At 48.0% G+C, this 15,044-nt stretch overlaps 1 protein-coding gene across 1 annotated transcript; it reads right to left on the bottom strand.

Annotated features, from left to right (window-relative positions):
• Nucleotides 1-826: 826 nt before the first annotated feature.
• rtn2a (reticulon 2a) lies at nt 827-12,751 on the bottom strand. Its single transcript, XM_047016165.1, has 10 exons — nt 12,688-12,751; nt 11,475-11,528; nt 10,409-10,957; nt 9,670-9,882; nt 5,214-5,421; nt 4,786-4,924; nt 2,298-2,367; nt 2,159-2,205; nt 1,914-1,972; nt 827-1,676 (listed from the first exon to the last, which is right to left on the bottom strand). The coding sequence occupies exons 1-10, from the start codon at nt 12,716-12,718 to the stop codon at nt 1,601-1,603; spliced, it is 1,446 nt and encodes a 481-aa protein (XP_046872121.1). The 5' UTR covers nt 12,719-12,751; the 3' UTR covers nt 827-1,600.
• Between the last annotated feature and the right edge of the window lie 2,293 nt (nt 12,752-15,044).

Here is a 15,044-nt window from a genome sequence, read left to right as displayed (position 1 = left end):
AGATGCAACCAAACTGATTGGCAGAGCCTTCATCATGCAGCAAGATAACGACCCAAAACACACTGCCAAAACAACAAAGGAGTTCATCAGGGGCAAGAAATGGAAGGTATTAGACTGGCCAAGTCAATCTCCAGACTTAAACCCTATAGAGCATGCATTTTACCTGCTTAAGAGGAGACTGAAGGGAGGAACCCCACAAAACAAACAACAACTGAAAGAGGCTGCAGTGAAAGCCTGGGAAAGCATCAACAAGGAAGAATGCAAAAGTTTGGTGACGTCAATGGGTCACAGACTTGCTGCAGTTATTGAAAGCAAAGGATTTGCAACTAAATATAAAGTCTTATTCACTTAAATATGTTTTAAGTATATCTGTTCCAATACTTTTGATCACATGACAAATGGGTGGATTCAAACAAAATGTGATATTTTCTTAGTTGTGCATCAGATCCTGATGTAAATACCTGGAAATAAAAGCTGAAACGTTGATCTCTGGTCTCACGTTCATTATTTGATGTCAAGCCCAAATGTTTTCAGTCTACAGCAAAAATAAAGGAATTCGCCTCACTGTTCCAATACTTTTGGAGGGCACTGTAGTAGGCTACCAATGGGAACATAGGGATCAATATTATCATGAATCCACTGGTTACTTTAGCTACTCCTACATCAGACAACATCATGTACTTCCAGACCATTTGATGTTCATATGGAGGGTGGCAAAAAAGAACTCTGAAGGATGTGCTACATGAGGAGCAACAGAACACGTGATAGAAATCAGGAGTTCATGGTCACTTGAATGTGTGGTGACAGAAATAAAAAAAAAGGCAAATGACGTTTCTGAAAAGAAAAAGAACAGATGTCATTTTAATAGGCTCTTAGGTAACACAGGTTCAGTTCAGCAAGCTGTAGGTCAACTTACCTACTGTACACATACGCACGCACACACACACACACACACACACACACAAACACACACACACATCCTGATTCCATGTTTTGGGGGTTCCGTGAAAAACACTAAACCCCGGCTGGGTGACCTCTGACCTGTAACATTGGATTAACCAGCTGTGACCTAGTGACCTCTAACCCTGCAGACTCATCACCTTCACAGGTTCAAGCACTACAACTCTAGAGTCTGACACCTAGACCCCCCCCCCCCCCCCCCCCCCCCCCCCCCCCCCCCCACCTCTCTACTTCTCTTCATGCTGTGGCAGGTGCCTTCAGGCGAAGATGGATCGCACGTCCCTGGTGTCGTTACCTCTTCGAAACATAGTTGTGGCTCGTTGGAGCCATCCCATAATGGTCGGGACACAAGGTGACTGTTGACAACGAAGACGAGGAGCTGACCTTGGTCATGTCTTTTCATGAAAACAGTAAACTCTCATCCGGGAATCACATGCTTTGACTGACCTAGTCCTCTTTTAGTACCGCCCCCCACCCCACCCCCACTCCTCCATCCCTCCCTCTAAACTCAGGAGCCCAGCCCTCAGGACTCAGACTGCTGGGTAAGACATCTAAGTGACACCCCCTCCTCTCCTCCTTCCTTTTCTCCTCTTGTCCTACTCTCATCGCCCCCTCTCATTCTCCTCTCCTTCCTGTCGTTTCACTGGTCTTTGGGTTTGGCACCACCAGGGGTGGGGTCTGGAAGGGGGCCACCGCCCTGGGCAATTCTCTGCAGACTGATGGAGAGAGAGAAAGAGAGAGATAGAGAGATTGTTACCCCTGCTATGTATGTCACATTTGATAGTCGGTCACAGAGATTAATGAACAGATCATCTTCTCTCCTAAAGGTTTAACGTGGCAGGGATGCATGCAGAAAATCAATACATGATTCACTGGAAGTGTGTGCAATGGAAAAATACCAGTAAGCATGCTGTCAGTCTTCTATTTGGCCACTAGGTGGCACCCATACTCACATGTCCTTGATGTTGTCAATGTTAGCCTGGATTCTTGCTATGACACTGTCCACTTGTTCCTGAGACAAACAATTACAAGACTGTATGAACAACACACCCCTATAAATTATGTGCGTCTAGGTATCTAAACACATAACATGGCAACATGTTTCTATCTGTTTCTGTTTCTGTCATTTTGTCTTACCTTCACACACGCACACACTCCTGAATAGACTGTACATGCAGCATACACACACAGACTTTACCTGGCGTTGTCTGTAGAATAGTGGGACAGAAAAGACAGCAATCACACCTGGAGAGGAAGAAGAAAGGAGAGAAGAGAAGGGAATAAATGTGTGTGTGAGTGCATGTGCAGGTGTGTGTGTGGGTGTGTGTGTGTCTTACCAATGATCAGCAGAGTAAGGCCATTACACAGATCTCCCAGGTATGTCACCAGATACACCAGGGCCAGGAACTGACATCATCAGCGACATCAAACACATACAGGAAATAGAAAGCAAAGACAGAAAACCCCGTGTTAGCTTCATGAGAAACAGATTTCTTAGATATTGTACAGACCAACATTAACTTAATTTTGAGCAGAGTGTGTGTGTCAGCGCTGTGTGTGAGCGTGCTGTGTGTGTGTGTGTGTGCGTGATGATTGGCGGTAGGCTTTAATATCTCCAAGACCCCTGAAACAAGACACCCCTCTCTCTCAAAGAAAACGAGACCACCCTCACCCCTCTCTCTCCCTTTCCCTCTCTCCTTCTATTTCCCTCTACCTTTCTCTCTGTCCCTCTCTCCCTCTCTATTCCTCTCCCTCTCTCCCTTTCTCCCTCTCTCCCTCTCTCCCTCTCTCCCATTCTCCCTCTCTTTCCCTCTCCCTCTCTCCCTCTCCCTCTCTCCCTCTCTTTCCCTCTATCTCTCTCTCTCTTTCCCTCTACCTCTCTCCCTCTCTTTTCCTCTACCTCTCTCTTTCCCTCTACCTCTCTCCCTCTCTTTCACTCCCCCCTCCACCCTTCTCCGTTCCCCCTGTGTAGTGCAGTATGTCACATACTGGCCAGGTCAGAGTTGAGCAGAGGCAAACTGGAGGGCGGGGGGGGGTCAGGACCAGGGCCAGGGGGGCCAAACCTCACAACCCCCCAGGGTTACCATCCTGACTGTGCTGAGGGGCTTGTGTATCAGTGTCTGTTATACTGAAAACAAGTAGGCCACCCCAGTCTATTTAGATTCTTAACACGTTCCCTAAAGGTTTAGACTAAGCTCCTGAAGCCTTGTCATGTGAGTTGTTTGACTGTGGAAGTGGATGATATCTAGATTCATTGCACAGATTAATCACATTCCAGCTCTGTTACATTCTACAATTCACATACCTCCTACTCTGTCTCTACTACCGTCTTGTGAATAATCATCTTTTCAACTTCCTGGACATAAATCCATTATGAAGTATCATAAGTTACAGTTAACAACATTGCAGCTTTAGGTGTAACTTTTCTGGAGAGAGGGGGGCATGGGGTTTGTCAGGATCAGTCAGAAGGTCTAAACTGTGCAGAACATCTAGTATTACCGTGGCAACGTGCTTCTGTGGTATGTCAGAAGGGACATGGGCTCTGAGGACAGAAATACACGAGGACATCGGGTCCTCACGCTCACAGCAGACCCACAGCAGACCCACAGCAGACCCACAGCAGACCCACATCAGACCCACAGTAGACCCACAGCAGATCCACTGCAGACCCACAGCAGACCCACAGCAGACCCACATCAGACCCACAGCAGACCCACAGCAGACCCACAGCAGATCCACAGCAGATCCACAGCAGACCCACAGTAGACCCACAGCAGACCCACAGCAGACCCACAGCAGACCCACAGCAGACCCACAGCAGGAAAAAGCCAGGATAGAACCCAGGACAAAAGTCAGGACAGACCCCAGGACAGAACCAAGGGGAGAACCCACAAGCCAAGGGATGATCCAGAACAGAACGTATGTCAGATAGAACCCAAGATAGAAGGCATGGAAGAACCAGGGGAAAAACTCTGTCCAGAATACAGAGCAGTACAGAAAGCCTGACACAGAGGAGAACCTAAAAAATAATAGGAGCCTAAAATATGGATGCTACTAATATCATGGATAAGAGCTGCACGATGCACATCTAAGGAGATATCTCATTTGAGGACGCACGCAGAATAACATGGTTGTTATGATAATGAGTTATGCTGCAGTGAATTGTGGGTATAACAACAGGGGGCGGTGTCCTGGCCTTTCTCATCAGAGAGAAAGAGAGGTGGACAGAGGAGGAGAGGAGAAGAGAAGAGAGGAAGAGGGATGTCTGCACTGCAAAGAGAAAGGGAGAGAGGGGAGTTGGAGAAGCATAAAATAACAGGGAGCAATGGAGAGGAAGAGGGAGAGTGAGGGAGGGAGATAAAAAAGAGAGATAGAGAGAAAGGGAGAGGTAGAAAGAGCAGAAGAGAGAGATAATCAAGGGGTGGAATGCCCCCGGCATAGCCTTTCTCCTCTCTGAGCTGGCAACCATACTGTCTGGCTGAGTGAACGAGGGAGGGAAAGGAGAAGAGGGATGTCTACGCTAATGAAAGAGTGGGGGCGAGCGAGAGGGCAGAGCGAGGAGTGTTTAAAGGTGATGCTGATGGTTTGTGACAAGACAAGCTCCTGTAAACACAGAGGTTGAAGAAGGTTCCAGAGACTGGGGAGAGACCGAAATAACAGAGGGGACAGAAAAAGAAAATGAATGGGAGACAACCGAGAGAGATGGGGAGGAAGAGAAAGAGGAAGAGAGAAAGAAAGAGAGAAAGAAAGAGACAAAAGGAGAGGGACCCCGAGTCTCTCTCTTTCTCTCTCTCTCTCTGGCCAATCCCCAGGTGGATGTCTCACCTTGAGGGAGTCAAAGAAGCTGCCGACACAGATGAGCCCTTTGAGGGTGTTGACGGCAGAGACCGCCAGCACAATGGCTCTCTGCATGTACTGGTCAGCCTGCTCCCCCGACAGAGATATGTCCATGTCCAGGTAGGCCCTTGGGGGCAAAGATAAGGGTGGGGGTAGGAAGAGAGAGAAGGTGAAAAGAAAGGAGAGAAGGGAGGGCAGAGAAAGAGGGGATGAGTGGAGAAAGAGAGAGGAGAGGAGGAGGCAGGAAGAGAGGGAAGGGAATTATGACGAGAGGAAGAGATAGAACAGAAAGAAAAAGCAGGAGCTGAAAATCTGTCCACTTCTGGGTGCACTTGATTTACATCACAAAGTACATGAGGTGCAACTCATCTATTCCAAAACAGCATGACCACCTGTGGGTGGGGTCAGAGCCTTACTTGAAGGGATGCTTGCCGTCGCCAACGTTGATGAGACTCAGCACTTTGTAGTAGAGGCGTACGGAGATGGTGAAACACATGGCGGCCAGGGACAGGGAAGACACCACGGTGATCAGGCTGAGCTGGAACAGGGACAGCAGGCCCACCACCAGACCTGTGAACACCATGCCTGTGCGCTCCGTGTCCTTCCAGTAGATCAGGTCCATCACTGGGGAGAAGAGGATGACAGGACGAGGAGAGATGTTCAAGAGGGGGAGAGGAGAAGGCAAGGATGAAAAGACCGAAGGGATACAGGTGTGAGAAGGACAAAGGTTGACAGAGATGGATGAGAAACAAGGACAAAAGACACGTTTAGGGATGTGGATTGCGACTGTATAGAACACATGGGATGGCTGGAGCTGCTGCAGCAGAGGAGGAGAGGAGCTGGGTTATTTTTGTACGGTGCTGAAGATAGCAGAACAGAGGTGGAGCCTGTCTTTACTTTCAAGACGTCAACCACCCACGCCATGTTCAGCCCCTGGCAACCTCTTCCCCTCCTGCCTCTGGCCCTGTCTGCCTCTGCCTCGGTCTCAGCTTCCCCTTCTTTAAGTTATCTATCCCTGCCTCTATCTCTGCCTGTGCCTACTCTTCTGCCTCTGCCTCTCCTGATTCTGTCTCTGCCACTCTGCATCAGGTACAGAAAAGGCTAGCAGGATCCCCAGCAAGAGAAAGGCCAGGGCTGGAGCTGCATTTAGCCCATGTGGGGTGGGAGAGACAAGAAGAGAAGGAAGAGATGAAAGGAGAGAGAGAGAGAGAGAGAGAGAGAGAGAGGGAGGGAGGGAGGGGAGAGAGAGAGAGAGAGAGAGAGAGAGAGAGAGAGAGAGAGAGAGAGAGAGAGAGAGAGAGAGGAAAGCAGAGAAGAGAAAAGGAACTGGCAGCACCTGCTGACAGTCTTCAAGCTAGCCCTGCCCTGCCCCCTATCCACACCCTATCACCCAGCAACAGGAGCCGTGGCTACCAGCCCCCCCCCCCCCCCCGTCAAAATGAAACTTCCCTCAATAGAAACAGTAGAATAGGACCAGAACCTTCTATTCTGGCTTGGACCTCAACGTTCCTTGTCTTGCTCCTTCTCTACATAACATTTATTAAAAGTAGTCTCGGCTTTACTCTACATGGTATCCTACCTTAGCACAAACTCACAGCTCTAGTCTGTATATCAAAACACAATTCAGGAATAGCAAGGCATGAAAGGCATTTATCAACAAAGGCTACAGTAATACAAGGCCTCACACTGCACTTAGCACTGGTATAGCTATGCTAGCCTGGAGATCAGTCTACCACATCTGTCTGTCAGTGTGCCAGGCCCAGCCTGAGAACAGGCCAAACTGACACACTCTTACAAACAGGTGGTCTATATTTGAACATGACCACACACTAAGATTACCCACAATGCTCCTGGAGCACACCTGTTCCTTGTCAGGACAGGTGCAGCTACTGTAACAGACAGCAACAGGCTGTAACAAACTGACTGGCTGGCTGGTTTGGTGTTGTCGTCACTCATACTCCAAGCTGTGTGTGTGTGTGTGTGTTTGTTTGAGACAAATTGTAAATTCCTGGCTGTTCAAAGCTACTGACATATACATGAGGTGCACTTGATTTAAGTACTGCATGTTTAAGTATTGCATGTTGCCCCAACAAACCCCAGGGAAGTACTTCAAAAGTGCCAAAGCAAAGATGAATCACAGCACCCTGGAAACCTTACTGGCTTGGAAAAACCAGGCAGACTATTCAAGATTAAGATAATGGTAAAGCTACAGTTGTGGCGGTTGTATTCACAGCTCAAAGTATATGGCTTGATATTCTGTTGAGGATAATGAATCCTAATGAAAAGACAACACTCTGAGAATAGTACAGACACTGTCAAATAGGCAAGACCAGTCAAGTCTAAAATACACCCTTTAAATGCACTCCAACTCCTAAATGGCAAAGACCCCCCCACACATACACACACACACACACATATATACATACATACATACATACATACATACAATGGACTGCATGAATGAATGAATGACATACAAACAAACCAACCATTGGCATGAACCATCGGCACTAAAAACATTTAACATCCCAAGCTCACAGAACTCACAGAACACACACACACAAACAAAGCCTTTCTGTTAGCAGTCCTCTCGGTGACCACACACACACCTCTATTTGTTCGATCGTTGCAGTGATCTCAAACTTCCCAGTGAATCAACCGGTCAAACAGGATCTTTGAAATCTCCTCTGGGCACGGTTCAAGCACGCTGTCCCCTCCTGGTCAGCCACTCTGTGGGGGCGGCCAGCCTCAAACCCCTCCTCAAGACCTCAGCTGAATGTCCACACACACAGTTCCTAAATGTAGCTACGCCTCTTCATAGCCTAGCGATCTCAGTAACTATACCCAGCCTGTCTGTGTGCCTGTATGTCTACCTGCCTGCCTGCCTGCCTTTTTGTCTGTCTGTCTCTCTCCCTGACCGCCTGTCCATCTTTCTACCTGTCTGTCTGACTGCCCATCTGCCTGCCTGCGTGCCTCTGTAACTCAACCGTATCTTACTGTAATCAATGACCAGACACCTCTACACTTCATCCCCCTGGCTGCTACGTGTCGTGTCTCTCTGTAATCTCATACAGACATTCCTCTCCTCATGTCAAAGCCTGTCAACGATCCCCTTTTATCTTTAACCCCGATGCCTCACCTTTGCTGGCCATTTTGGTTGTTCCACCGTCGACTCGCCTCTCTCTTCCCCTCTATCTCTCTTGCTCTCTCAGCTCTGTCCTCAAAGCTGTTTTTGGACTCACCCTGCCTCCCCAACACCCCCTGCCTGCCCCATACCCGCTCCGTCAGCAATCCTCGTTGGGACTCTGCTGGCCAAAAATACCCTGGTAGAGCCCGGCCCCCTCAAGACTCTTATTAATTTACTGATATAGACAGACACAGACAGACAGACACAGACAGACAGAATATTAACGAGTTAAATATGAATGTCATTGAACATTCTACTGCATTAACTGGATGGTTTGTTTTACAGGGGATACATAGAACCAGGACAACATGTCAACAGAGTGGTCACCAATGAATCATGTTCCAGGGAGGGGCCGGGGGGGGTAGAGGGGGAGAGATAGATGTGTGTGTGGAGAGGGGGAGTAGAAAAGACGGACAGAGAGGGAAAGAGAATGGAGAGAGAAAGTAAAAGACTGAGAGACTGGGGGAGAGAGAGAAAAAGAAAAAGGAAAAGAGATAAGAGAAAGAGAGCAGAGAAAGTGGTGAGAGATAGCAGAGAGAGATAGCAGAGAGAGAGATAGCAGAGAGAGATAGCAGAGAGAGAGATAGCAGAGAGAGATAGCAGAGAGAGAGATAGCAGAGAGAGATAGCAGAGAGATACAGCAGAGAGAGATAGCAGAGAGAGATAGCAGAGAGAGAGATAGCAGAGAGAGATAGCAGAGAGAGACAGCAGAGAGAGATAGCAGAGAGAGATAGCAGAGAGAGAGATAGCAGAGAGAGACAGCAGAGAGAGAGATAGCATAGAGAGATAGCAGAGAGATACAGCAGAGAGAGATAGCAGAGAGAGATAGCAGAGAGAGATAGCAGAGAGAGATAGCAGAGAGAGACAGCAGAGAGAGATAGCAGAGAGAGAGAAAGCAGAGAGAGAGATAGCAGAGAGAGAGATAGCAGAGAGAGAGATAGCAGAGAGAGATAGCAGAGAGAGAGATAGCAGAGAGAGAGATAGCAGAGAGAGAGATAGCAGAGAGAGATAGCAGAGAGAGAGATAGCAGAGAGAGAGATAGCAGAGAGAGATAGCAGAGAGAGACAGCAGAGAGAGAGATAGCAGAGAGAGATAGCAGAGAGAGATAGCAGAGAGAGAGAATGTAGACCCTCACCCTCTATAATAAAACTACAGGGTTTAGTTGGATTGCATTGAACAGGGATGATAAAATCTATCTCTTCCCAACCCTTCGTCTGTCTTCCTTTCCCACATCCTTCCTCACTCTCTCTTTCTGCATCAGACAGAAAGACAGACAGGAATTACTTCCTTGTAATTATCATCCATGGTCTCAGAAATCCTAAGAGGGAAGGTTGTCATGGAGATGAAACGGAACACTCAGGCTGGTCTTCCAAAGAAATATTCTATTCCTGGACGGAGGGGAACCTGATCTAGCCTTGATTCTCTGACGAATCAATCGATTGAAGGATTGATTAGAGCGCTCTGCACCATTAGAAACATGCAGAGGACATGAGGAATGTATGGGGACATAGGACTGGAGGTCACACTGTAGACAGGGGCCAGAAAAGGGGAACACAACTTCTTTCACTGGTCTGCGTTAAAACACAGGCTCCGAAGAGCACTAGTCTCAGGACAGATTAGCAGATTAGAAAACAATCACGTCACAATGTAAAAATGATCAATTTGTGAGCCCGGCACTTCCATACCTGCTATATGGGCGCATATCGTGGGGCCCTCTGATAGGCTAAGAGCCGAGAACCACTGTTCGCTGACCAGCAGTTCCTGAGTGTGACCAATAGGGGCAGAGGATGTGGATGAAACAATGCTGCTGGCCCCGCCTCCTGGACGGATGGGTGTTAGCAGCATGATAGTGGCATCCACGGTGACGAGGGTCTCCAGTAACTCAGGGGGCTGTGTTGCTGGTGGGGGACGGGACAGGAGGAAGTGACATCATCGTGACAAGATCATACAGTAAAGTACAGTTCTAATTTTAGTTGAATCTGTGTCCGATAAACTGAACGATAGTTTCATTGCAGATTCTACCTCTCGGCCAAAGAAATTAGGCTTATTTATCAGAATTTATCTGATCTGATTAAGCAACGGGTTGTCAGTTTTACCCTACTAATACACACACAGATGCCCAGACAGTATTAGCTCATATTTATGTGTCAGGATCCTTTCAAGGACTTGTCAACATGTGGGTCCACAGAGGAGGAAGATATGAAGTCATGAACTAAATACTTTCCACTTCTCTAAATACCTCACACTGTACATCCAACCTTCTCCTCTCTTTGCTCTCATCTTCCCGTCTCCCTCCCCTCTTCCTCCTCTCCCACTGGATGCCCAAGCGTCTCCTCCTCACCCTTCCCCTGCCTAGCCCCTTTCTTTCTCTTCCCCTCTCCCCCTCGCCCCCCCATCCTCTCCTCCTCCCCTCTTCCCCCTCACCATGGTGATGCTGGGGAGACTCCCTCCTCCCCCTCTCTCGTCCCAGCGTGACGTTCCTCTCCAGAGCCTCCAGATCTCCATCCAGGAGAGAGGACTGCCTCGGCCCTGCTTCTGACTCAGCCAGTCTCTCCCTCCTCTCACTCTCCTCCTCCTCCTCCTCCCTCCTCCTCCTCGCCCCCTCCTCTGCCTCCTCGAGGGTAAGGAAGGCGTGGGGGTCCCACTCCACATCGGGGGAGTCCAGAGGGAGGAGGGTCTCCAAGGTATCCGTGCGCACGAGGGGGGTGCGGCCTAGCCTAGCCCCGCCCCTGCGGCGTCCCGAGCCTTCGCGGTGGTGTCGCGTGGCGCCCACGGCCTCGGCCTCAGCGATGGCGATGTAGGAGAAGGTGAGCTCGAAGGAGTGCTGGTGAGGCGTCCCCCATATCGATGGGGAAGACGCCAGATCACCGTCGTCATCATAATCTTCATCCTCCCCTCCTCTGTCACGCTCCTCTTCCTCAGACCAGTCGTGGGCCGTCTGCAGCTCATACAGCTCAGACTCCTCATTCCCGCCTGCGGAACACACGCACAACCTTTCACCTTTCACTTGGATGCACGTTTCACAACTCCAGCAAACAACAGCACCTTTCAAACACAATCTGGAAACGTGTCACTAATCATTTGCAAAACATTCCTAATTCATGAAAAGAGAATGTGCTACTCATGTTAAAAACATCTCCTGTTGTGTCGTGTTTGACATCAGAGCCCTGCTCATTTGCATACTCCTGTGATGACACAGAGCTGAAGATAAAGGGAAAGAGGTAACCAGCCTCTGAACAAAAGAGCTACAGACAAAGGCAGGGCTCCCTTTGTCAGGCTGTATACATCACCGCAATAAACACTCAGAAGTCGGTTTCAGAGGAGGGGAACACACACACACCTGTGGACCAACTCCACGTGGTTCTGGCAGTGGAAGTTTAAGTGGTTCTGTGTCTGAGCAAGTCTATTTCCGAATACATGAATGTTTTATTTACAACAGTATGCTGAATGAGATTGGGTGCATTTGATGTGCAGTGTGGTGCGCTCCTACCGTCTGTGCAGGGAGGGGTGGAGTCGGGGGTGGAGTTGACAGAACCTAATTCCTCTGTGTGAGAAAAAGAGAGTAAGACATAGGAAAGGAGCATGTTGCAAGAAGAACATTGTCACATTGACAGTTTTCTATTGTTGAACATGAAGCTGCAGACAGTGTCCTGTGTATCTCTGTCCTTTCTAGAAGTTCACAGCCAACGTCTATTTGCAAATGAGCCCAAAGAGATAACATTATCATTATGTCCATTATATCCAAAGCCACCCTGTCAATATGAAATACATCTAAGGTTGGTGAGGAAACATTACTAATTGAAAGAAGGATAGAACACATCATGCATGCAAGTACAAGGGAATCTACAAAGACAAATGTTGCTCTCCCATTTTCCCATGGGACATTATGTTTAATAAAATGAAATCCAATCTTATGTTTGAGGGTACAGACACAATGCTGTTTTAATGCTAACAGCTAGCTACTAACTGATGTATGCTGCCTCTAGGCCAACAGCTAGCAAGCTAATTAATAGCTTAGATATTTGATCTCCAAGCTAACAGCTAGCTAACTAATGTAAAGCTAATGCTGTCTTTATGCTAACAACTAGCTAGCATGCAGCCCTGGACTACAGTACAGAACTGTGTGGTGCTGGCAGAGGGGATGGGGGGATGGGGGCATTAACAACATTAGCTGGCCTGAAATCAGACTATAAATCAACCACTTTAAATTAGAGGAGCAAACCCGCATCAACACACACACACATACACACAATAAACAAACTATAGGTCTACAGCCTGTATGGATTAAGGGTTCTAGGTAGACTATGTTGTCAGGGGGGTGAATGATGAAAGCACACAGTCACAACCAATTCAAACCTTTAACATCCTCTTTATCCTTCTCTCTTTCTTTCTATTTTGTCTCTATCTTTGATATACATACACACACACAAACACTGGTGTTACCTCCATGCTTAAGACAACACAGAAACTCACACACACACACACACACACACACATCTGCAGTATGACTCCACAGCAGTACAGACAATAACAAGGTGGGTCTCTCTATAACCATGGGTTTATCACCGGAAGAGACAGAAGAGAGATGGAGGGAGGGAAGCTGAGAAAGAGATGAAGGGAGAGAAGAACAGATGGAGAGAAATGCAGCACATTTATTCACAAACGGGCAGATAAACATGCAGAGGGAAAGCCGACAGACTCACTGCAGTTGGAGAATCCTAGAACCTGGCCCATGCTCCATCCAGGCACCTCTGGGCCTGTCCAGTCTGGAAGACCCCTTCTCCTACCAGAACAGTCCACCTCTGGATCTCTCTCTCCTGCTCTCTCCCTCTCTCTGGCTCCCTTGTGTGCTCTCCCTCCCTCCCTCGTTCTTCACGCAGATGCTGTTTCTCTCCTCCTCTGCCTTTTTGCTCCCTCCCCTTTCCTCTCCCTGGTTCAGAGGCCCCTCCCTCTCTCCCTCTCTCGTTCTCCATCCCTCCTCAGCTCTCTCTCGCTCTCTGATCACAGTGGCTGCAGGAGAGCCTCATAACGCAGAGCCAGAGGCGTATGTGTGGGCACATGTACACGTGTGTGTGTGTGTGTCTGTGTGTGTGTAAATATGGGTGTTTATGGGTGTTTGCTGTATGTATTAGTCCATGTTTATGTGCAAGTGTGTGTGTGTGTGCATGCATACTAATGCACCCCTTCATGAGTGATGTTGCTATTTTGTGCATCCATCTGTGAGGAGCCTGTCTCTGTCTGTCATATGCGCTTCCCTGTCAGTCTCTGCCAAAGACTCTCCATCCCCTTCCCTCCTCTCCCTCCTCTCCTCGCCGCTCCTCTCCTCTCCATTCCAGTCTGAACAAAGACTGCTGTACAGCAGCACTGCTGGTGGAGCTCATTAAAAATACATGTTCTCTCTCTCTCTCTCTCTCTTTCCCTTCCCTCTCTCCTCATTTCTCTTTGTCTCTCTCCCTTCCCTCTCTCTCACACACAGGCATCTTGGTGAGTGGGTGGGAATAGCTGTTGCACTTACAAATGGTCTGGCAGAAGGACTACTCTGACAAGCCCTGCCTCTGTATATCCTCAGCCAATCCATGCAGTGGGTCTATGCAATCCTGCTCAGTGTAATGCAATTTCATTGGTTACTTTGGTACATCCATAACCCCATCACACACACACATACACACATAGGTGTATCCCATTTCTGTAGTCCTGCAAAGATTTTGATAGTCCCATTTCTATACCCAGACCTAGACCTCACCCTAGCCCTCGCTTTAGTCTGAGTCCAAGCTCCAGGTCTAGCCCCAAACCTAACTGTAATCCTAGTCCCAGTAGGAGTATTTTGTAACTTGTGTTCTGTGGTCTTGTTTGACCCTTCACTAATATGGTCAGATATCCTATTAGAGGTGGCTGCGCTTGTAGAGAGGGAGATGTGTTTATCCTGTCGCTCACACGCAGACAGGATTACAACATGAATGACGATGTAATGACGGGGGACAGTAAGACATGCACACACAGTCAGCAAGATGAAAACATGGGCTAACCCCTAAAGATACAGACAGTATACACACACACACACACACCAACACACCACATGTAGACACACAAGCACACCTACACTCATATACATACACACACATACAACTGACATTACTGTATTCCCATCTATACAGTAATCATGTAAACAGTATATGCACAATTTGCAGTGTGGGTTTGCATGTACAGACAGTTCCAAACAGCTGATCTGTTCACGCATTTTGAAACCCAGACTAATGTGTGAGAGTTGCTGATCTCCTATATAGCCATGTCCTGTTCAGAGACGCTGACAGGTTTATAATCCACACAGGTGTGGGCACAGCTAATCCCAGCCCATCTCGAAGGTTACAGATTAACCGGTACCATAACAAAGGAACTGTCAGAGAAAGAAAGGACAGGATAGGTGGATAGAGGGAGAGAGTAGAGAGATGGGAGAAAGAGAAAGTGGGAGGGAGGGAAAGAGAGAGCGAGGTGGTAGGGCTGGAGTGATCAGGGGATAAGTCAACCGAAATAGATGGGCTAATTGAAATGTAAGGTAAGGACAGGGACAGGAGAGGGGGAGGGAAAGAAGAGGGAGACAGAAACAGATAGAGGAAGAGATAGAAAGGAAAAGAGAAAGACAGACAAGAGATGAGGAGGACAGACAGCACCAACTGACCAACACAAAAATAATTTCAAGGAATCCATGAACTTGAAAAGGCTTTACACAAGGCTCAACATGGCCACCTCTATTTTGACCAGTGTGAAGTGACCCTGACCAAGGACCTTTCACCTGCAACAGACTCGTATCCATCTTAACCAACTTCCAGCTGAACAGTGTCCGATCTCTCAGCCTGTCCTGGACCTGCTGAAGACCAGGCAAGGCCGGAGAAGGAGGTACAGGTGAGTTTACTCTTTCTAGTTGTAATTGGTATTGTCGGCTTATTGTAGAAAGTATTTTCCTCATTGTTAAATGTAATCGATCTTCATTCTGGCCTGGAAGGAGTTATAGTTTGCTCTGTCTGAGAGTTACTGTCTCAAGCAAAAACACAATACAAACATA

The sequence above is a fragment of the Hypomesus transpacificus genome, unplaced genomic scaffold, assembly GCF_021917145.1.
Source record: "Hypomesus transpacificus isolate Combined female unplaced genomic scaffold, fHypTra1 scaffold_320, whole genome shotgun sequence".
NCBI classification, from domain to species: domain Eukaryota; kingdom Metazoa; phylum Chordata; class Actinopteri; order Osmeriformes; family Osmeridae; genus Hypomesus; species Hypomesus transpacificus.
This window is presented reverse-complemented; position numbering and strand designations above follow the sequence as displayed.

Coding starts and splice junctions, on each gene's coding strand:
- rtn2a (XM_047016165.1), bottom strand. CDS start 12,718: ATGGGCCAGGTTCTAGGATTCTCCAACTGCA. Junction 9,883..10,408: donor GTCTCCCCAGCATCACCATG/GTGAGGGGGAAG, acceptor GTCCCCCACCAG/CAACACAGCCCCCTGAGTTA. Junction 5,422..9,669: donor GATATGCGCCCATATAGCAG/GTATGGAAGTGC, acceptor TCTTCTCCCCAG/TGATGGACCTGATCTACTGG.